The sequence below is a fragment of the Lithobates pipiens genome, unplaced genomic scaffold, assembly GCF_037356315.1.
Source record: "Lithobates pipiens isolate NorthernLeopardFrog02 unplaced genomic scaffold, aLitPip1_a1.2 Scaffold_18, whole genome shotgun sequence".
Classification (NCBI taxonomy): domain Eukaryota; kingdom Metazoa; phylum Chordata; class Amphibia; order Anura; family Ranidae; genus Lithobates; species Lithobates pipiens.
In genome coordinates, this window is record NW_027507758.1 from 575,777,049 (window position 1) to 575,799,998 (window position 22,950).

Genomic DNA, 22,950 nt, shown 5'->3' on the forward strand with positions numbered 1-22,950 from the left:
CTGTGCCCATCCGTGCCAACTATCAGTTCCCATCCATGCTCATCTGTGCCGCCTATCCATGGCCATCTGTGCCGCCTATCCATGCCCATTCATGCCGCCTATCCATGCCAATCCCTGCCACCTATTTGTGTCCATCCGTGTCGCCCATCAGTGCCACCTATAAGTGCCCATCAGTGTCGCCTATCAGTGCCACATATCAGTGCCCATCAATGCCACCTCATCAGTACCACTTCATTGGTGCCACCTCATCAGTGCCCATCAATGCCGCCTTATCAGTGCCTGTCAGTGCAGCCCCATCAGTGCCCATCAGTGAAGGAGAAAACATACTTATTTACAAAGTTTTGAAACTGAAACAAAAAAAAACATATTTTTTTTCAAAATTTTTGGCCTTTTTTTTATTTGTAAAGCAAAAAATAAAAACCGTACAGGTAATCAAATACCACCAAAAGAAAGCTCTATTTGTGGGGAAAAAAAATTTCATTTGGGTACAGTGTAGCATGACCGCGCAATTGTCATTTAAATTGCGACAGCGCTGAAAGCTCAAAATTGGTCTGGGCAGGAAGGTGTTTAAGTGCCTGGTATTGAAGTGGTTAAATCACTAGAAACTGGATTGATGTTACAAGGTGATTCATTGTGTTTTAACAGTTTAGAAACACCTGCTGTGTGTTTACAAGATTTTGTTGTAAACAGACTGTAAGGGCCGGTTCACACTGCGACGCGAGGCGAGGCGACACGGCTCGCCTCGCCTCGCTCCCGCAAGTCGCCCCCATTCAGTACTATGGAACCGTTCTGAGAGGAGCGACTCGAGTCGCTCCGACTCAGAAAAAAGGTTCCTGTACTACTTCGGGGCGACTTCGGGGGCGACTTGCATTGACTTCTATGCAGAAGTCCTCTGCAAGTCGCCGCTGAGCTCCCCGCAAGTCGCGGCGAGGTAAGTCGGAGACGCCTCGCCGCGGCTCGCTGTGTGAACCGGCCCTAACTAAACAATAGCTAGGATTTTTTTGATTGTGTATTGTGATTTTGAAGATACATTTCACCACAATGCCTATAGATATGGTAGTGAAAGAGATGAAGTAGCATTTGATTTGTACATTTTGCAACATTGTTCACTGTAACAAGATTTATACACTTTTTAACCCTATGCCCCCATTCATACCAGTTTGACTTATCATGCGATTTGACAGTTCCAAATCGCATGACAAGTCGCACCCCATTGCCAGCAATGTAAATGTTCATGTCTCATCGATTATGAAAAAGGTTCCTTCACTACTATTTACCTATTGCATGGCGGCTTGCATAGACTTCTGTTAAACGAAGTCGCAAGCTGCTATTAAATTGGCAGTGTAAATGGCACTGATGTTTGGCTTTGAAATTGCGCTGTAGTAGCACCATTTTAAAGCCGCACCAGTGTGAACCAAGGCTTAGTTTGGAATTAGATTTATGCTAGGCTTGTATGTATTGAGGGTATTTGTTTATAGCACTGTACTTTATTCGCTGTCTATATTTTTTGGCAGTTTGCATTTTTTTTAAATACTCTTTATTATGACTTTTTAAAAATTCCACACATTCATAAGCCTTAATATACAAAAGATCAAAACAAGAACTATATATATATATATATATACATATATATATATATATATATATATATATATATAAATAATCTCTATACTATCACTATACAGTACAGCAAACAAATTTACAATACACCCATATGTATCCGGCACGCCTGCTCAGCTCATGGCATTTAAGAAAAGAAATACATGACCTATACATTTCTACTTAATAACATTATGTATATGTCCTTTGCATGGATGATACACACTATCATGTGACAGGTCAGGTAGGATATTGCAGAAGTGATCATCACAATTTACATTTGGGGCACCAGTAATCGAAGATTCACTTTGCAATTCTCCAGTGAATAATTAAGAGAGTTCTATGGCCACTTTAATTTTATAACATAGGTATTAATAACAATACAAACAATTTCCTTTCATGCTGTGAACGTTGCATGTCTGCTGGTGTTCTGTCAGATTAGGCGACCTGTCAGATCTCGTAACAGAAGTGACCTTCTGTCACGCCCATCTTGGTACACCCCACACTAAGCCTACAGTCTGAAGTGGCCAAGCGTACATCTTTTTACACCCACCGAAGTCTTGCATTTCACTTATTTTTACCAGTAAACTGAGCTTATATCGTAAAATACAGTATTTAGAACTCTGTGACACTGTTTTGATGTTGAATTTTAAAAGTAGCGACAAGCCTGCTGATCTCACAGGTTTGCTAATCTGACAGAAGACTGCTGATTTTAAAATTCAACCTCAAAACAGTGTCACAGAGTTCTAAATAATGTATTTTATGATATACAGTGGTGTGAAAAAGTGTTTGCCCCCTTCCTCATTTCCTGTTCCTTTGCATGTTTGTCACACTTAAGTGTTTCGGAACATCAAACCAATTTAAACAATAGTCAAGGACAACACAAGTAAACACAAAATGCAATTTGTAAATGAAGGTGTTTATTATTAAAGGTGAAAAAAAATCCAAACCATCATGGCCCTTTGTGAAAAAGTGATTGCCCCCCTTGTTAAAACATACTATAACTGTGGTTGTCCACACCTGAGTTCAATTTCTCTACCCACACCCAGGCCTGATTATTGCCACACCTGTTCACAATCAAGGCATCACTTAAATAGGGGCTGCTTGACACAGTAAGGTCCACCAGAAGATCCTTAAAAGCTACACATCATGCCGAGACCCAAAGAAATTCAGGAACAATTGAGAAAGAAAGTAATTGAGATCTATCAGTCTGGAAAGGGTTATAAAGCCATTTCCAAAGATTTGAGAATCCAGCGAACCACAGTGAGAGCCATTATCCACAAATGGCGAAGACATGGAACAGTGGTGAACCTTTCCAGGAGTGGCCGGCCACCCAAAATTACCCCAAGAGCGCAGCGACGACTCATCCAAGAGGTCACAAAAGACCCCACAACAACGTCCAAGGAACTGCAGGCCTCACTTGCCTCAGTTAAGGTCAGCGTTCATGCCTCCACCATCAGGAAAAGACTGGGCAAAAATGGCCTGCATGGCAGAGTTCCAAGGAGAAAACCACTGCTGAGCAAAAAGAACATCAAAGCTCGTCTCAATTTCTCCACAACACATCTTGATGATCCCCAAGACTTTTGGGACAACATTCTGTGGACCGATGAGACAAAAGTGGAACTCTTTGGAAGGTGTGTGTCCAAGTATATCTGGCGTAGAAGGAACACTGCATTTCATAAAAAGAACATTATACCAACAGTAAAATATGGTGGTGGTAGTGTGATGGTCTGGGGCTGTTTTGCTGCTTCAGGACCTGGAAGACTTGCCGTGATAAAAGGAACTATGAATTCTGCTGTCTACCAAGAGATCCTGAAGGAGAATGTCCGACCATCTGTTCATGTACTCAAGCTGAAACGAACTTGGGTTCTGCAGCAGGACAATGATCCTAAACACACCAGCAAGTCCACCACCGAATGGCTGAAGAAAAACAAAATGAAGACTTTGGAGTGGCCTAGCCAAAGTCCTGACCTGAATCCTATTGAGATGTTGTGGTATGACCTTAAAAAGGCCGTTCATGCTTGAAAACCCTCTAATGTAACTGAATTAGGACAATTCTGCAAAGATGAGTGGGCCAAAATTCCTCCAGGACGCTGTAAAAGCCTCATTGCACGTTATCGCAAACGCTTGGTTGCAGTTGTTGCTGCTAAGGGTGGCCCAACCAGTTATTAGGTTTAGGGGGCAATCACTTTTTCACACAGGGCCATGATGGTTTGGATTTTTTTTCACCTTTAATAATAAACACCTTCATTTACAAATTGCATTTTGTGTTTACTTGTGTTGTCCTTGACTATTGTTTAAATTGGTTTGATGTTCCGAAACACTTAAGTGTGACAAACATGCAAAGGAACAGGAAATGAGGAAGGGGGCAAACACTTTTTCACACCACTGTAAGCTCAGTTTACTAAGTGAGCAATGCAAGACTTCGATGAGTGGCGACTTCGGACTGTAGGTTTAGTGTGACCTGAAGGGCCTGGTATGGAATTTTGGGAGACCTCCATGCATTTTTTTTTTCTTAATGCTAACATGACCTGTGTGCAAATAGCCTTAAAAAAACCCCATAGAAGTGAACCAGCGCAAAAAAAAGTCAAGTTGAGAGGTGCGCCTGTTCAACGTATGCAAATGAATCTACGCAGCTTGACATTTACTAAGATTTTGCCAACACAGTGAACCAAACCACTTGAACGTGTGCAAATGCCGCTTGCGCATGCGCAGTACATAAATTGACCTCGTGCAGTTCCAAGTGTATTTGCAGGCGCAGCAGGCTTGTTCAGAGAAAGTTACTTTTCCATTGTATTTTGGGCATATTTGGGCAGTTATAACTATACTTCCTCACATCACCCACATCACCCCCATAATATTGGCACTTCCACCTTCTTTTAATTCTGAGTTAAATAATGCGTGCGCCATGTCTATAGCAGTGCACAGATCGCCGCCTCCCATGCGCCGGCAAGATAATAGTAAATGGGAATGTGAATACAAAAACGGCCGTTGCGCATCAGCATGCCCTGCGACTCATGGTGCAAACCCTTTGTAAATCAACCCCTATGTATGGCTTCACAAGTTTTTTGTGTGAGGAAATGTATGATAATATGGCACTCTATTAAACATTATTTAAATTAGTATTTAGATTATTTTCATATATATTGATTTGTCAGGCATTGTCTTTTCCAATGGAGAAAGCTGGAAGGCAATGAGAAGATTCACTCTATCAACACTACGAGATTATGGAATGGGGAAGAAAGGTATAGAAGACAAGATTAATGAGGAAGCTGAATGCTTAGTGCAAACATTTAGATCCTACGGAGGTAAGATATTATTCTTGTGTCCCCCTAAGTTCAGTATATATAGGGGTGTACTCACTTCTGTGAGACACTGTATGTATGTATATAAAGAAGGCCAGTGTAGCCTGAATTTGTTGTTCATTTTGTTTTTTTCCTTTTATTTTTAGGGAAGCCCTTTGATAATCGGGTCATCCTTAACGCTGCTGTAGCTAACATAATAGTTTCCTTGTTGCTAAATAACAGGTTTGAATACGACGATCCAACCTTGTTAAACCTCATGCACCTTGTAAATGAAAATATAAGACTCATGGGGACCCCTATGGCCAGGGTAAGCTGTTTTCCTATTCATATACTGTATTTGTGTCAAGATGAGGTCACCTATACCAGTTGAAAATATAGTATCATGACTGAGGATGAAAGAACAAAATACATTGTAGTAAAGCACCTTAGCATTAGGTGTTTTGGATTATAATGTTGCTATTATAGATAGAGTGAATTATCATAACTCTATGCCTCAAAAATATTGTCTCTCACTAAGGTTTACTTTTTCTTGGCATAAACATTAGACAGTGGGCACATCAATAAAACTCAGCTTGCAAAGCATGCACAAGGTTCTGATAACAATTTCTAGCACAGCCTGCATGCTTGGAGCTGCCCTATGTATAGCGAGACAGAGGTATTCCATTCAGCAGTAATCTGATCTCACTAGCTTTTCTTGCCTTTTTCACAGTACAGATTATGTTTTTTTTTTTTGAATTATCTATATATATATATATATAGAAAGGCCAGTATGGTGGCCTGGAATTATGGGTGGAGCCCGGTGGAGTATATAACCAGCCCGTTCGCCTAGCTCCCTCGTCGGTTCCGGTGCGCGATATCTGATACGTCAGAAATCAAGGGCCGACTATCCTCGAGACCTTTCAGTGAGCCGGGTTCGTGAGTTCCACGCTGTTCCATCCGCCTTAGTGTCGACAAAGCCTTGTCGTTCGTCAGCGTCCGTCTGATTGCCGTCTGAGTCGCTATACTCAAATCGAAATTTTCCGTTGTCGTACAAACACGTCTGGGCCGGCTGTCGCAGGTAGGGCTTCGGCACCCATTTCATTTCATGTGTTACAAAGTCACGTAAACTAGATTCCTGAACTCACGAACCACTCACTTTAGATTGCACGAACGTCTTAACTGTGGCACTCGTATTCGTTACTTCATGTCACTACCCCTTCTTCGAAAGAAGCCGTTATCACGTTTCGGTACATGCCGTTCGTGCCACCAGGCACTTCGTTTCGTAGCACGTCGCTGCAAACCGAACGACTCCCCCGATCATTTCTATGTTCGAATCGATCGAACCGTTTCGAAATTACAGCCGTCTGCTTGTCACGTTAAACTGAGCACTCCGGCCAATGGCAATCTAATGTTGTTCAAAATCATGAAACGGTCGGACCGTTTCAAATCCGAATAAGTTTAAGCATTTCAATCATTTCATGCCGTTTGTACTATGTCTGTCATTTCGGTTCATTTCATTTCAATCATTTCAGTCATTTCAATCATTTCAGTCATTTCAATCATTTCGAGTCATTTCAATCATTTCAGTCTGTTATGTCGGATCATTTCATTTCTACCATTTCTAAAGTCATTTCATCATTTCTGTCACTTACCGCGCTCCGATGCGAATCCCGTCGCATCTCCAATGCACCGATTCGCTTCGAAGTGCCCCAGGGTTCGGCCTCATTTCTGTACATGCTCCAGAGACTGAGTCACTCGCAGATTCAAGCACGGTCCTTGATTCTAGTCTTTGTCATGGCTTTCATTTCTGTCACTTATTACACGCCAATGCGAATCCTGTCGCATGCTGCTATGCACCGATTCGTCCTGGCGTGCCCAGCTGCTACGCCTCATTTCAGTACATGCTCCAGAGACGGATTCTTTTGTTGTAACCGTCAGTCCAGTCGTTGAATGTTGTCTCTGTCATGGCATATCATTTCTGTCACTTATTACGCGCCAATTCGAATCCTGTCGCATTCTGCTATGCACCGATTCGTCCTGGCGTGCCCAGCTGCTACGCCTCATTTCGGTACATGCTCCAGAGACGGTTTCTCTGTTGCAACCATCAGTCTAGTCGTTGAAACTTGTCTCTGTCATGGCATATCATTTCTGTCACTTATTACGCGCCAAAGCGAATCCTGTCGCATTCCGTTATGCACCGATTCGTTCTGGTGTGCCCAGCTGCTACGCCTCATTTCAGTACATGCTCCAGAGACGGGTTCTTTATTGTAAACCATCAGTCCAGTCATTGAATCTTGTCTCTGTCATGGCTTATCATTTCTGTCACTTATTACGCTCCAATTCGAATCCCATCGCATTCCTTATGCATCGATTCGTTCTGGTGCGCCCAGCTGCTACGCCTCATTTCAGTACATGCTCCAGAGACGGATTCTTTGTGGTAACCATCTGTCCAGTCGTTGAAACTTGTCTCTGTCATGGGATATCATTTCAGTCACTTATTACGCTCCGATTCGAATCCTGTTGCATTTGGTTATGTACCGATTCGTTCCGGTGCGCCCAGCTATTACGCCTCATTTCGGTACATGCTCCAAAGACAGGATTCTTCTGTTGGGTTCATGGGCTCGTCCTTTGATTCATGTCTTTGTCATGGGTTTTCATTTCATTTCACTTATCACGTTCCGGTACGAATAGCCACTTCCGTGTACTAAATTCGTATCGGCGTGCCCCAGGAATGGCCTCATTTCAGTACATGCTCCAGAGTCCGTTTCGTGCTCGGTCGCAAGTTTGTGGCATGGCGATTCAGATCTCTGTCATGGCGGATCCACTCATTTCACGGTCACATACGGCTTCCCGGTTAGTCCAGTTGACTCTTCAATGTCGGATTTCTATCGGGGGGCCTTGATCATCAGCCTCATTTCACTGTTGAATTGCCTCAAAAGAATTAAAAAAAAAAAAAAAAAAAAAATTTATGTTTTGCATCGGCGACGCAACCAAGTCACGTCTCTGTTGTCGTATGTACGTTATTCTAAAGAGCAAATTTCGGTTGTCCGTTCATTTCATTTATGTCATTTATCACATTTCCAGTCTCACCTCCACTAGTTAGCTAGACATCTCTCTTTAGGTGTAGGATTCTCAAACAAAACTTCACCTTCATCTCCTCAGATCAGTCGAGTTCTCAGTAGGTCCAACCTGCACCTGGTCGAACGGTGCCTCCGTAGGTTCCGTACAGGAGAAAACCCGGACCCAGGGATTAATAGGCTCACCAAGCCTGGATTTTGCCACCATGTCCCAGGCTGGCAGCGAGGACTACACGGCTCCGTTGTCCCCTTCTCTTGTCTCAGAGAGTGGCAGCCAAAGGTCCTTCAGAGCGTGGACCATTCCCAGGCTAACAGCCGAGTTAAGGCGCAGGGGTGTACCCTTTCCAGCTACAGCCAGAAAGGCCGAACTTTTCGGGCTCCTCTTTCCTCCCCCAGCCGCGGTTGAGGATAGTGCCCAGCAGGTCTCCCTGGGCTCTATCGCTGCTTCCATCACGCAGCTTCACACTCTGGTGTCATCTCTGACGACCTCAATGTCAGAGGTTCAGAGTCGGGTGGCCCTCCTCGAGACCCGCCCATCCGTTTCTCCTCCAATACCAGCTTCACAAGCAGTGGATAACACCAGCGCAGGTACCCCCGGGTGTACACCAGTAGTGTACCCTTCTCATTTGATATCAGCCAACATCAGGAAGGACATCCTAGAGGGCAAGGACGTCAATCTGGCTTCACTTCTTATCTCCATTCATGAGCTGGCAGAAAACAAAGCTTACACTTGGGGGGACGTGTCGGTGGTCCTCAAAGCCAAAGACCCCAGGCTGGACAGGAAGCTTTCTGTCACCGAGTTCACCTTGGCCTTCGGCATGCTGAGGGACGTCATCTGCTCGGCCTCCCCCGGCAGGAGGGAGGAACTGGATCGTTACCTCCACGTGGTAGTTGACCTGGGGTATAAATACGGCGGTTTTTCATTTTATGACTATCACCGCTCCTTCTCCGCTAAGGCGGCCGCCAGGCTCTCCCAATTTCAGATACCTACTGATTGGAGTGTCATGGACACCGAGCTGTTCTGCCGACACTTCGCGGGGCTGCGGTCTCCCCTCTGTGCCATTTGCCAGTCGGCTACTCACACCGCGACTTGGTGTGCCAGCTCAGTGGCAGCCCCGCCCTTAGACGGTCCGTCGACCTCAGGTACTGCCCAGGGCCTACCGGCGCCGGTACGCCTGCCGCAGACAGATAAACTGGGGCGCCCGGTCAAGACCATGGGAGGCGCAGCCATCTGCAACAACTACAACAGCGGGTCGTGCAATTTCAGTCAGTGCAGGCTGCTCCACGTATGCACACGGTGTTATAGAGCTCATCCCAGGCTCATGTGCGAGGTCAAGCAGGCTAAAAGATCTTGACTAAGCCGGGTCAACGTGTTGTGGCTCAGTGTCTACCTCGCCAATCATCCCACCCCCTCACTTGCCGCCTACCTAGTTCAGGGCTTCACTCAGGGCTTTCATACAGGACTTGTCTCTCTCCCTCACCTTACACACGAGTGCCAGAACCTGCGGTCAGCAGCCACGGATGTACAAGCCATCGACCAGCTATTACAGGCAGAGCTAGACCGGGACTTCGTCATAGGCCCTTTCACAAAGCCCCCATTTAACACCTGGCGAGTCAGCCCTATTGGGCTTGTGAAGGGCAAGTTCTCCAATAAACTCAGGTTGGTCTACGATTTGTCTGCGCCTTATTCTTCCTCTGTCCCCAGTCTTAATTCCCTTATCCCCTCTGAGGAGTTCTCCCTTAAATACGCATCCGTAGACACGGCCATCCAGGCCATTCTCAAGTCAGGCACAGGAACATGGCTCTCCAAGGCCGACATCTCAGACGCCTTCAAGCTCCTTCCTATCCATCCATCTCTCTGGTGCTGGCATGGCATCAAGTGGAGGGAGCTCTACTATTTTGCCACTAAGCTAACCTTCGGGTCCAAGAGTAGCCCCTGGCTCTTCGACTCGTTTGCGCAGGCTCTCGCATGGATCTTGCTGCACGTAGCCCAGTGCCAGGGAGTCATACACTATTTGGATGACTTCCTGCTGATCGAGTCACCTGGCTCCCTTCCAGGGGATCTGGATAAACTAAGGGTGGTCTTCAATAACCTTAACGTCCCCATTGCTGAGCACAAGGTGGAGGGCCCAGCGCAGGCAATCACCTTTCTCGGGGTCAGCTTAAACACCAGCACTATGCAGGCCAGCCTCCCCCCGGATAAACTAAGCCGCATCAGGACGGTCATGAGGGACTTCACCCGCACCAGAACTTGCACCAAGAGGCAGCTACAGTCCCTTCTCGGTATGCTTAATTTTGCCATGCGCATCATCCCTCAAGGTCGCGCATTCGTATCGCGCCTGTTAGTCCTACTGTCCCATTCACAAGACCCGGAGCACGTCCTCAGCCTGGACCCCGCAGCTTTAGCAGATCTTGCCATGTGGGAGGAATTCCTAACGTCCTGGAATGGCGTGTCCCTGTTCATTCCCTCCGTGTCCTCCTCTTCACCTCAGGTCGTGACCGACGCAGCGGCCTCCACGGGTTTTGCGGCAATTTTTGGCCACCTCTGGCTCGCAGCCCCCTGGCCTCCTCAGATACTGGCAATTCCGGGCTTCACCGAGACGTCCTCCCTATTCGAGTTGTACCCCATCGTAGCCGCTGCCCACACATGGGGCCGCAGTTGGTCGGGTCAAACAGTGACCTTTTCAACGGACAATCTCGCCACTGCGGAAATCATTAACAAAGGCAGGTCTAAGTCTCTGGAGATTATGTCCTTCCTGCGGCGACTGGTCCAGCTCTCGTTATTATTTCAATTTAACGTTCATTGTGCCTTTATCCCCGGTAAATGTAATCGGGCAGCGGACGCCCTCTCCCGCTTTAACTTAGTTTCCTTTTTTGATCAGGTGCCCGGAGCCGGACCAACGTCAGCAGCTATCCCGGACTGGTCTCAACTGACCCTGGATTAACCCCTCACCTAGTAGCCGCAACTCAACTCATCGATCACTCCCTCTCAGACAATACCCGCAAGGCCTATCAAACAGCCTGGAGGGCCTTTAACCGTTTCTTAACATCTCACTCCACAGAGACCTCCCGGGTCAAGCAAGTCCTGGCCTTCATTGCCCATTGCCACTCGGACTTGGCGTTATCCTTTAACACGATCCGGCTATACCTGGCCGGGGTACAACATTTTACGTCCCTCCAGGACCCTGCCTAACCCTCCTTGTTCACTTTCCACGCCATTCGGGCTGTCATGCGCGGCATCCAGAAACGCCAGCCTACGGCCTCCGCCAAACGCCTGCCTATCACAGGAGACATTTTCAGAAACATGTCTGATATTCTGGCCACTGCACCTTTCGGGCTCCACACTAGTATCATTATACAAGCAGCCATACACCTGGCCTTCTACGGCTTCTTACGGCCAGGCGAGTTTACCTCCAGTAGCCCCTCAGCTCGCATGCTGTGCAAGCACCACCTGGTCAGGCACGGAGACCATTTCATCCTACATATAGCAGTATCCAAGACGCAGCAGCTTGGCCCAGGTACGGACATACATTTTTATAAAACCAACAACCGCTGGTGCCCGGTCGCCATTCTCACCCGCTTGTTGACCCTTCTGGCCGATCAACCAGGAACTGGCCCGCTTCTGCCATTTCACGGTAAGCCACTGAACGCAGCCCAGTTCATGGAGCATGTCAGGATACTCCTGGGCATCCTTCACCTCAATCCGGCTCACTACTCCGGACATTCATTTCGTATCGGAGCTGCTTCAACTGCCTCCCGCCAAGGGGTCCCGGTCCACGTTATCAAAAAGTTGGGTAGATGGAAGTCCACCTGTTTTGCCCGTTACATACCCAATCCGCAAGTAGAGATGGCCCAGGCCTTTGTCAAGCTCACCCAGTAACAAACTCGAATTAATAAATGCATTCCCTACCTGTATGTTTTTGCCCCCTTATTTTGGTATACCCTACGTTAGGCCAGGGCACACTTTCAGGTCCATTTCAAGTAAGCGAGTTTATGTTAACCTTGTTTGTCATCCTTATCCGTATTGGTCAGAGGGCTCTGGGCCATAAATAGAAAGGCCAGTATGGTGGCCTGGAATTATGGGTGGAGCCCGGTGGAGTATATAACCAGCCCGTTCGCCTAGCTCCCTCGTCGGTTCCGGTGCGCGATACCCACCCACCCATCCCCTGTCAGGGCATTTCTCAAGCATTATACTCCTCGGGTGAGTACTCATTTCACTCCATTTCATTTTCATTTCATTTATTACTCATTTCTCTATCTAGGGCATGCCCCCTTATTTTGGTATACCCTACGTTAGGCCAGGGCACACTTTCAGGTCCATTTCAAGTAAGCGAGTTTATGTTAACCTTGTTTGTCATCCTTATCCGTATCGGTCAGAGGGCTCTGGGCCATAAATATATATATATATATATATATATATATTAGGCATGTGCAATTCATTTGGTAACGAATCGAAATTCAGCCAAATTGTGCATCTTTCGGACATTCGGATGCATCCGAATAAAAAAATAACAAATAACAACGAATATGAAAGAAATATAATGAATAAGTTTGAATGAATTCGACATGATTCGACAATGGTCAGTTCAAAGTAAATCTTATAGTCCAATCAGCTAATTAATTTTGTGCCGGAGGTTGAATTACTGGCAAAATGCATTGCTGAGAACTGAGTTAGAAGGGTGTTATATTGTATTTGAGCCGAGGAGAAGAGACATTGTCATTGTGTGTGTTAAAAGATTCAATAAACAAATGGCTTTCCAAACTACGAATCATTATCATGAATGTCTATATATACATAAATAGCGAATTTCAACAAATATGAAAAAATTAATTCGACACTCTACGAATAAAAACGAATTATCCGAAAATGTATTAACGTAACATAATGAATATAGCAGAACGGAATTATGTATTTTACGAATGACAACAAATCGAAACTACACAAAATTTTCCGTTGTGCACAAGTCTAATATATATATATATAATATATATATATATATATACACATTCAGTATCTCACAGAAGTGAGTACACCCCTCACATTTTTATCTATATGATTATATATCTTTTCATGTGACAACACTGAAGAAATGACACTTTGCTACAATGTAAAGTAATGAGTGTACAGCTTGTATAACAGTGTACATTTTTTGTCCCCTCAAAATAACTCAACACACAGCCATTAATGTCTAAACTGCTGGCAACAAAAATGAGTACACCTCTAAGTGAAAATGTCCAAATGGGGACCAACTTGGCCCCACTGCTTTACATTGTAGCAAAGTGTCATTTCTTCAGTGTTGCCACATGAAAAGATTTAATAAAATATTTACAAAAATGTGAGGGGTGTACTCACTTTTGTGAGATACTGTATATACAGTATATATATATATATATATATATACATATATATATATATATATATATATATATATATACAGTATTTTATTTTTAATTGAAACAATATAAATACATTTGCACAAAGACAAGTGCTATGCATTTCCTTTAAGGCTACTTTCTCTCTGTATTTCAGCTGTATGATATGTTCCCTACATTAATAGACCCTCTACCAGGAGCCCACCACAAAATTGTTGAAAATACTGAACAACTGCATGAATTTATGAGACAAAAATTTACCAAGCAGAGGAAAGACCTTGATGTAAATTATCACAGAAATCTTATTGATGCTTTCCTGGCAAAACAGCAAGAGGTGAGGATGAAAATGTTTGATATGAAATGAATTGCAGGGGGGCACATGCATGTTTTCAACTAGAATGGAATATTCTAGGTCCACTCTGCACTACCCAGGCAAAACTTCTCTTTGCTCCTCTCTGCTAATTAAAAAGGAATTTCCCACCTATGCATCAGCAATTATTCTGGGTATTCTGATAAGAATAAGCAGAAATACTACTTTATGGAATGCAACTCATTAGTCATTCAGCCCTCCAAAATACTTCCTAATGCACCACTTACTGCAGTAATGGGGTTCTATGCTGCTATTGAAGACAGTATGCTTTAAATCCTCTTGACTCTGTGCACCCTAGACCAATGGGCGTAGCATAATGGCTTGCAGAGCTCACAATCGTAACCCCGCCCTTAGCTCCAGGGGCCCCAGCACCCTCCCTGACATATTATCATATCCTCCAGAAAGTCCAGCTCTGATCTGCCCTAGGGCCCCACAGCCACGCTCCAGTACTGGGCTTCCACTTTGCCTTCCACAGTCCACACCTCCCCTCACAGTCCACACCTCATTGGCTGGGGTGAAGCTGTGCGCTATTTCCTGAATGGAGAGGAGCATGGGGGGAGACACAGGCCAAGATGGGGAAGTGTCTGTGCTGTGTGCTGGCAACATGGAATTGTAACCAAGCTCAGTGAGTTAAGAGGAGGTGAGTGCTGTCCTGTAGCCACGATGGGACCAATGTCACTGGTGAGGTAAGACTCCGCTCAGTGTTTTCTAGTCACTAGCTGGGATTCTCTGTGATCCCCCCTCCCCACCTGGGGATGTCCACTTACCCCACTTCCCTGACAACTGGGGAAAAGACATGCACCTCTGGGAGGTGACCTTCCCCTAATACCTGCCAAAACTGACAGAGAAACCTTCAGCAATTGCTAAAACAAATCCCCTAACACCTCCTGAGGGGCCCCTGAGGGTCTGCAGGCTCCAGATTTCATGTCACATGGCTTTGTCCCACCAAATCTAAGTTTCGCCCCCATCAAAGCCCCCTGGCCACCCCCTCCGCCCTGGATGCTATGCCCAGCTGCTAAGTTCCTTTCCCATTACAGCACTCTATACTGCTCCTCCTCTGCAGGGCTGAAATCACATTCCTTTACAACACAGCCAGTCAGCCATGATCTGCCTACTGCAACTACACTACCGTTCTGACCAGAGGATTTCACAGGTCACAACATCAACATCAAAGCCAGATACACCCTGTGAAGGCTGATAGACTGTGTGTAAAGGAATGTGATTTCAGCCCTCTGTATTGTGGGGGGGAGAGGAGCTGTTAACAGTGCTGGAATGGGAAAGGAGCTCTGCCAAATGACCTGCCAGGGGTCCCTGTCCCCTGATTCTCCAGGGGTGATCCCTGTCCTCTAACGTAAGGAGGTACTCTGGGAACTCTAAACTCTTAAGCTAGTTTGAGTATTTTGGCATGTGTTGGGTTTATCTGCACACGCAGTGGAAGTGGTGGATGGTAGTGGGGGGGGGGGGGGGGGCAGGTCAACTTTTGCATCGGAGCTTACAAGCTTAAAGCTACGCCTCTGCCTAGACCCCAGAATGGATGTTAACCTACTTATGAAATTCCAGACCATAATTTGAGAAGAGATCTGCACAGCCTCTTGCGAGCACTCCTCCAATGGAATGCCTTGAGCATCTTGTTAAAGCATAATTTCACCCTTTGCAACATGTTACGCATTAAACCCATGTTTAGGGTGTAATAATAAAAAAAATTATTTTATTTTTTTTATATATTTTTATTTTAAAAGGTGGCTTCTCAAAGTGCTTTACAAGAAATACACAGGACAATATAAAGAAAAAAGGGACAAATAAATGAAAGCTTGCCTTAAATTTTTTTAGATTTGATTTGAATGAGTTTAGAGAACTGTGATGTTCTTTGGAAGTGAATTCCAGAGTTTTGGAGCATAGCAGGAGAAGGTTCTGCCTCCCATTGAGTGTAGGTGAGTAGGGGGGACACAGAGCAAACCAGAATTTGAGGAGCAGAGGTTATGGGGGGGGGGGTAAATTGATAATGGGGGTGCCAAGCCATGTGGAGCCCTTTAGGTGAGCAAGAGGATCTTAAAGTCTATGTGAAACCTTATGGGTAGCCAATGCAAGGACTCCAGGATAGGAGTAAAGCCCCATGCACACTATCAGATTTTCTGCTGATTTTTTTCCTTCAGATTTATCAAAACCATATAATATGAGATCAAACCTTAGGAGTTTCAATTTGTGTGTATGGGGCTTTACATGATCACTTGTAGCAGACCTAGTCAGGGTTCTAGCTGCAGAATTTTAAAAATATTGAAGTCAATTAATAGTGGATTTAGGTCAGGGATGTGCGGTGAGGTGAGTGGCTGGTGAGGCCCTGGCTAGTGTCAGAGCCAGATACACACAGGTTACATACGCCGCGATCGGTAGAACAAGAACAATAATTTTAGCACTAGACCTCCTCTGTAACTCTAAACACGTAATCGGTAAAAAAAATTTAAAGTGTTGCCTATTTTTAAAAAAAAATTATATAGGGGTGGCACAGTGGTGTAGTGGTTAGCACTCTCACCTAGCAGTAAAAAGGGTCATTGGTTTGAATCCCAACCACGACACTACCTGCCTGGAGTTTGCATGTTCTCCCTGTGCCTGCATGGGTTTCCTCCGGGTACTCCAGTTTCCTCCCACACTCCAAAGACATGCAGGTAGGTTAATTGGCTTCTGTCCAAAATTGGCCCTAGTATATGAGTGGGGACCTTAGATTGTGAGCTCCTTGAGGGTCGGGACCAATGTGAGTGTGCAATGTACAGTGTGTAGACATGTCACTGGAGAAGTGGTTGAGGGGGTGTACATCTCACCTAGGTTGCTACACAGTGTGAGATGGTAAGTCCAGGATGGATCAGTTTCTCAGCAGCAATATGCTGCTGAGTTGTTATTTAATCTTGCCGGGCCTGGGTTTATATGGAATGGCAGGTAGGTTTGGTAGAGGGACCTGTCATTCCACACCCCCCCATCCCTCGTTCCAGTTCTGGGTTTTGGATCAGGTGAGCTTTGATCCTAATTAGCCTGGGAAGGTAAAGGCTCTGCGGGCCTGCAGGTGATTGCTCTCAGCCAGGGAAACGAACAGTCTGTGTGTTTGAGGAAGCTGCAAGCACAGCCACTGCTGGAGCTAAAATCCACCCTGCGATATCCAGGCGAAAGACGCTGTGTTTATAAGTGTCAGATAGGTGAGAAGAACCTGTTTAGTAAGCGCCCAGCCGGGCTAGGTTGTTTGTTTCTGTTATTATTTTGTTCCTGTTATACACAAGAAGCACGGTGTTGCTGTATATTTTGTTTGTTGGACTGTTTGTACCACGAATAAACGCCAAGGTCTGCTTTATAAAGTCCAAGTCTGCTGTGAACTGTGTCCAAACACACCCTACCCCGGGAAGATCCCTTACAATTGGTGGAGGTAGCGGGCAACACGGTTGCTAGGGGCAACGGTGTGGACAGACTTGGCTACAGCTGCTGATGTCCTGGGTGAAAGCTGCAACTACACTCCAAGAACAGTCCAGCAACATGGAGGAGATGCTGAAGCAGTTTATGCAAGTGAGTTTGCAACAACAGCAGGCTCAGACAGAGGCCAATAGACGACATGAACAGTCCATGGCTGCACAACAACAACTTATCGAGCACCTGATAGCAATTCGAGAGGCGCCTGTGGTTGCTAATCCACCCACAGTGATGGGAGCCGCTCCAGAGATTTTTTTTGGGAGAAGGACTGTGCAGAAAGCGCTGCAAAAGATGACTGCTGAGGACGATGTTGAGGCCTTTCTAACAGTATTTGAGCGCGTGGCTGAGCGAGAGAAGTTACCAGCCGCTGAGTGGGCAGAGGTAATTGCGCCCTATTTAACAGGTGAACCTCAAAAGGCCTACTATGACCTCAGTGAGCAAGAGGTTAAGGACTATACTCGGCTAAAAGAGGAGATACTTGCCCGACTAGGAGTTACTACTGCAGTCCGTGCCCGGAGGGTACGCAACTGGAGCTACAGTCTGGACAAATCAGCGAGGTCCCAGATGTATGACCTAATCCATTTGGCAAGAAAGTGGTTGGAGCCAGACACTTCTACTCCTGCACAAATCCTAGAGAAGGTTGTGATGGATCGCTACCTCCGAGCGCTTCCTACTGACCTGCAACGCTGGGTGGGACAAGGTGATCCTAAGAATGCAAACGAACTTGTCAACCTTGTGGAGAGGTTCCAGGCGACTGAGGACTACCTCCGTGATGTTCCTGCAGCATCTTCACCTCCCCGGAGCGCCAGATCTGTGCCGTCAGCTGGTAAGAGACTTCCATCTGTTGGGGGAGTGTGGAGGGGTGCTGATGGCGGGAAAAGGGCTCAAGTGGTGTCTCAGGGACAAAAGGCTGGTGATGGTCCCGGGTGGCTAAGGGGCTCTGAAAAGGACTCCTTGCCAAAGAGACCAGGCCCTATCCAGTGTTGGAGATGCCATGAGGCGGGACACGTGTCGGCCCATTGCCCTCTTACCACTGAACCCATGGAGTGTGACGCTAGCCGGCATCAGTCGCTGTTTGCGGAACCATCTTGTGCTGCAGTTCCTGGACTAGAGACTGAACCGCAAATCTGCAATATTACCATCAATGACCTTCCCGTTGAGGCGTTAATGGACTCGGGAAGCCTCGTAACCTTGGTGCATGCTAGCCTGGTGGCTGGGGACTTAGAGTCTAAAAAGCATATGAGTGTTGTGTGCATACATGGTGATACAAAAGTGTACCCTATAGTGCTGGCTAAAGTCGGGACTGAACAAGGCACCGTACAATATGAAGTGGGTGTGGTAAAAAACCTCATGCATAATGTAATATTGGGGCGCGATTTTCCATTATTCTGGGCTCTCTGGGAAAAAAGAAAAATCCCCAAAAGGAGTGGGGATAACTCTAAGGGGGTTGCTTTGTCCCCGGTGAATGATAGAAGTGTGCAGGATGAAAATGATTGTTCTCCTTTGCAGGTCCTGGCTGGGGAGGAGGAAGCTCCTCCCACTGAGCAAAATATACTAGACTTAGAGGTATCTAGGGATAATTTTGGCGCTGCACAATTACAGGACCCCACTCTCAAAAATGCGAGAGAGCAGGTTGCTGTTATGAATGGGGTACCTCAGGAACCAGATGCTGAAAAAAGATTTCCACATTTTTCGATGACTAATGATCTTTTCTATAGAGTCAATAAGGTTAAGGATGAGATTGTGGAACAGCTTCTGGTACCTAAGCCGTACCGGCGTCAGGTGCTTGACATGGCACATAACCATGTTCTTGGGGGACACTTGGGGACTGACAAAACGCGAGAGAGGGTTCTCCAGAGGTTTTTTTGGCCGGCGATATATGATGACATTAAAAAATACTGCGAGTCGTGCCCCACATGTCAGGTTAGTGCCCCAGTGTCACATTTTCGCAGTCCTTTGGTTTCGCTCCCTATTATAGAGGTGCCTTTTGACCGTATTGCCATGGATTTAGTGGGTCCCGTGGTAAAGTCAGCTAGAGGACACCAGTATATTTTGGTAGTCATAGATTATGCGACCCGCTATCCTGAGGCTGTACCCTTAAGAAACACTGCATCTAAAACAATTGCACGTGAGTTGTTTTATATGTTCTCTAGGACTGGGATCCCCAAAGAAATCCTAACTGACCAAGGTACGCCATTTATGTCAAAACTGATGAAGGAATTATGCAAACTATTTAAAGTCTCACACATCCGTACCTCTGTATACCACCCCCAGACGGACGGATTGGTGGAGAGATTTAATAAAACTTTGAAACATATGTTGAAGAAAGTGGTGGGAAAAGATGGTCGTGACTGGGATCATTTATTACCCTACCTCATGTTTGCTATTAGGGAGGTGCCCCAAGCATCCACAGGGTTCTCACCATTCGAGTTGGTCTATGGTCGTCACCCTAGGGGTCTACTGGACATTGCAAAAGAGACATGGGAGAGTGAGTCCACCCCATACAAGAGTGTTATTGAGCATGTAGCACAAATGCAGGACCGTATAGCCACTGTAATGCCCCTGGTAAGGGAACACCTCCAGAGAGCTCAAGAGGCCCAAAGTAGAATTTACAACCGGTCCGCAAGAATCAGGACATTCAACCCAGGCGATAGGGTCCTTATACTAGTCCCCACTGTTGAGAGTAAATTCTTAGCGAAGTGGCAAGGTCCTTATGAAATTGTTGAAAAGATCAGTGAGGTGAACTACAAGGTGCACCAACCAGGTAGAAGGAAGCCTTTCCAAGTTTATCACATAAACTTAATCAAGCCCTGGAAAGACAGGGAATCCTTGGTGGCGACAAATACTGTTAATAATTTGTCACCACCAATCCCTCCAGTCAAAGTAGGTGATGCTCTATCAGTGTCACAGAAACAGGAGGCTCTGGAATTTTTACAGAAAAACAAAAACAAGTTCTCTGACCTCCCAGGGCGTACCCACCTCATCCATCATCACATTGAAACTGAGCCTAGAAGCAGAGTAAACCTAAAGCCCTATAGGATACCGGAGGCACGTAGAAAAGCCGTATCTGACGAGGTAAAACGTATGCTTGATCTGGGGGTAATTGAGGTGTCACAGAGTGAATGGTCCAGCCCGATTGTGCTAATCCCAAAGCCCAATGGAACTTGGAGGTTCTGTAACGATTTCAGAAAGTTGAATGAGATCTCCAAGTTCGATGCTTATCCTATGCCCAGGGTAGATGAGTTGATTGAGAAGTTAGGTAACGCCAGGTACATAACCACCCTCGATCTCACAAAGGGCTACTGGCAGATTCCACTTTCTGACGAGGCTATAAAGAAAACTGCATTCTCCACCCCTGATGGGCTATTCCAGTATGTAGTGATGCCATTCGGGTTACATGGAGCGCCTGCAACTTTCCAGAGGTTGATGGACTTGATTCTGCGACCACATCGGGATTACTCAGCCGCCTACCTCGATGATGTGGTCATTTTTAGCCCTGATTGGGAAAGTCACCTCTGTAAGGTACAGGCCGTGTTGGATACCATAAGTGATGCAGGGTTGACCATAAATGCCGAGAAGTGTGCTCTAGCCCTAGAAGAGGCCAAATATCTGGGCTACATTGTTGGGAGAGGATTGATTAAGCCACAGCTAAATAAAATTGAGGCAATACAGAATTGGCCTAGACCCCTGACAAGGAAACAGGTTAGAGCTTTCCTGGGTATTACCGGTTATTACCGTAGATTTGTGCCGAACTTTGCCTCAGTTGCTGCTCCACTAACTGACTTGACAAAGGGCGGAAAGACAGCAATGGTCACGTGGACCCCAGAGGCCGAGAAGGCTTTCCAAAGCCTTAAGTCTGCCTTGTGCCAACCACCTGTGTTAGTTACCCCCAATTTCAAGCGAGAGTTTCTGGTCCAGACAGATGCCTCTAACACAGGCTTAGGTGCAGTACTCTCACAAGTAGTGAATGGTGAGGAGCATCCGGTGACGTACTTGAGTAGAAAACTAACCCCGGCCGAAAAAAATTATGCCATTGTGGAGCGAGAATGTTTGGCAGTGAAGTGGGCCCTAGAATCTTTAAAGTATTACTTGCTAGGCAGGAAATTCAAGTTGGTGACAGACCATGCCCCCCTAACATGGATGAAGTTAAACAAGGAGAGAAATGCAAGAGTGACTAGATGGTTTCTGTCCTTACAAAACTTTAATTTCACTGTGGAACACAGGCCAGGGAAATTACAGGCAAATGCTGACGCATTGTCGAGGGTGAGTTGTCTGTGGGGACAAAAGGCTCAGCCCTCCGGTCTGAAAAAGAGGGGGGGGATATGTAGACATGTCACTGGAGAAGTGGTTGAGGGGGTGTACATCTCACCTAGGTTGCTACACAGTGTGAGATGGTAAGTCCAGGATGGATCAGTTTCTCAGCAGCAATATGCTGCTGAGTTGTTATTTATTATGCCGGGCCTGGGTTTATATGGAATGGCAGGTAGGTTTGGTAGAGGGACCTGTCATTCCACACCCCCCATCCCTCGTTCCAGTTCTGGGTTTTGGATCAGGTGAGCTTTGATCCTAATTAGCCTGGGAAGGTAAAGGCTCTGCGGGCCTGCAGGTGATTGCTCTCAGCCAGGGAAACGAACAGTCTGTGTGTTTGAGGAAGCTGCAAGCACAGCCACTGCTCTAGCTAAAATCCACCCTGCGATATCCAGGCGAAAGACGCTGTGTTTATAAGTGTCAGATAGGTGAGAAGAACCTGTTTAGTAAGCGCCCAGCCGGGCTAGGTTGTTTGTTTCTGTTATTATTTTGTTCCTGTTATACACAAGAAGCACGGTGTTGCTGTATATTTTGTTTGTTGGACTGTTTGTACCACGAATAAACGCCAAGGTCTGCTTTATAAAGTCCAAGTCTGCTGTGAACTGTGTCCAAACACACCCTACCCCGGGAAGATCCCTTACAAGTGATAGGGGTAGACACTCACTCAGGTTGAACTGGATGGACTGGTGTCTTTATTCAACCTTACTAACTATGCAACTATGAAACTATATTCATGAAACCATTTTTTACCCCAAAAAAACACGTTTGAAAAATTGCTGCGCAAATACCGTGTAGCATATAAAGTTGCAATGACCACCACTTTATTCCCTAGGGTGTTTGCTAAAACAATATATATATATATATATATATATATATATATATATATATATATATATAATGTTTGGGGAGTTCTGAGTAATTTCATGTAGTAGAAAAGTGTCAGGATTGGCCTGGGTGGCAAGGGGTTACTTACCATAAGTAAGTAATATACAAATAATTATTATATATTATTTTTGAGGTAATTTACTATATTTTCAAAAACTGTAAGCAAGCAGGTGGCTAAACGGAAAAATTACTGAAGTTTGAAGTTATAACTTCCAACCAGTAATTTCACAGTAAATAGATAAATAATAAATTATTATCTTATAATATATAGCATAATAATATAGGATTTAGCTTGAATATAACAGTACCTTTTCAACAGCAGCAGATTCGCATTCTCCCTCGTAACTGTGTGAGAAAAACATGGGATTGTGGGTAAATGTTAATACACATAAACCCATGTTTTTTCCTTGTAGTTAACAGGGCTGGGCTTGAAGGGAGCCTTCTTGGACTCTTTAGTGAGAGGTGTGCCTCCACTGCAGCATTTTTATTAGACAGCTGGGGCTAGTGGTACTTTACCATTGGTCCAAGACTCCAAGCTGTCCATTGAGCTCAGTGCCTCTGACAAGAAGTGAGGAGAAGCACTGTGAGCTCATCTCTCAGTCTG

At 45.6% G+C, this 22,950-nt stretch overlaps 1 protein-coding gene across 1 annotated transcript in view; it reads left to right on the top strand.

Annotated features, from left to right (window-relative positions):
• The window catches only part of LOC143989060 (cytochrome P450 2C5-like), a 43,934-nt gene that overhangs the window by 10,167 nt on the left and 10,817 nt on the right, over positions 1-22,950 (top strand). Inside the window, exons 4-6 of the mRNA XM_077489072.1 lie at positions 4,758-4,907; positions 5,051-5,211; positions 13,491-13,667. Of these exons, the coding sequence (XP_077345198.1) occupies positions 4,758-4,907; positions 5,051-5,211; positions 13,491-13,667 (488 nt within the window). The remainder of the gene's footprint in view (positions 1-4,757; positions 4,908-5,050; positions 5,212-13,490; positions 13,668-22,950) is intronic.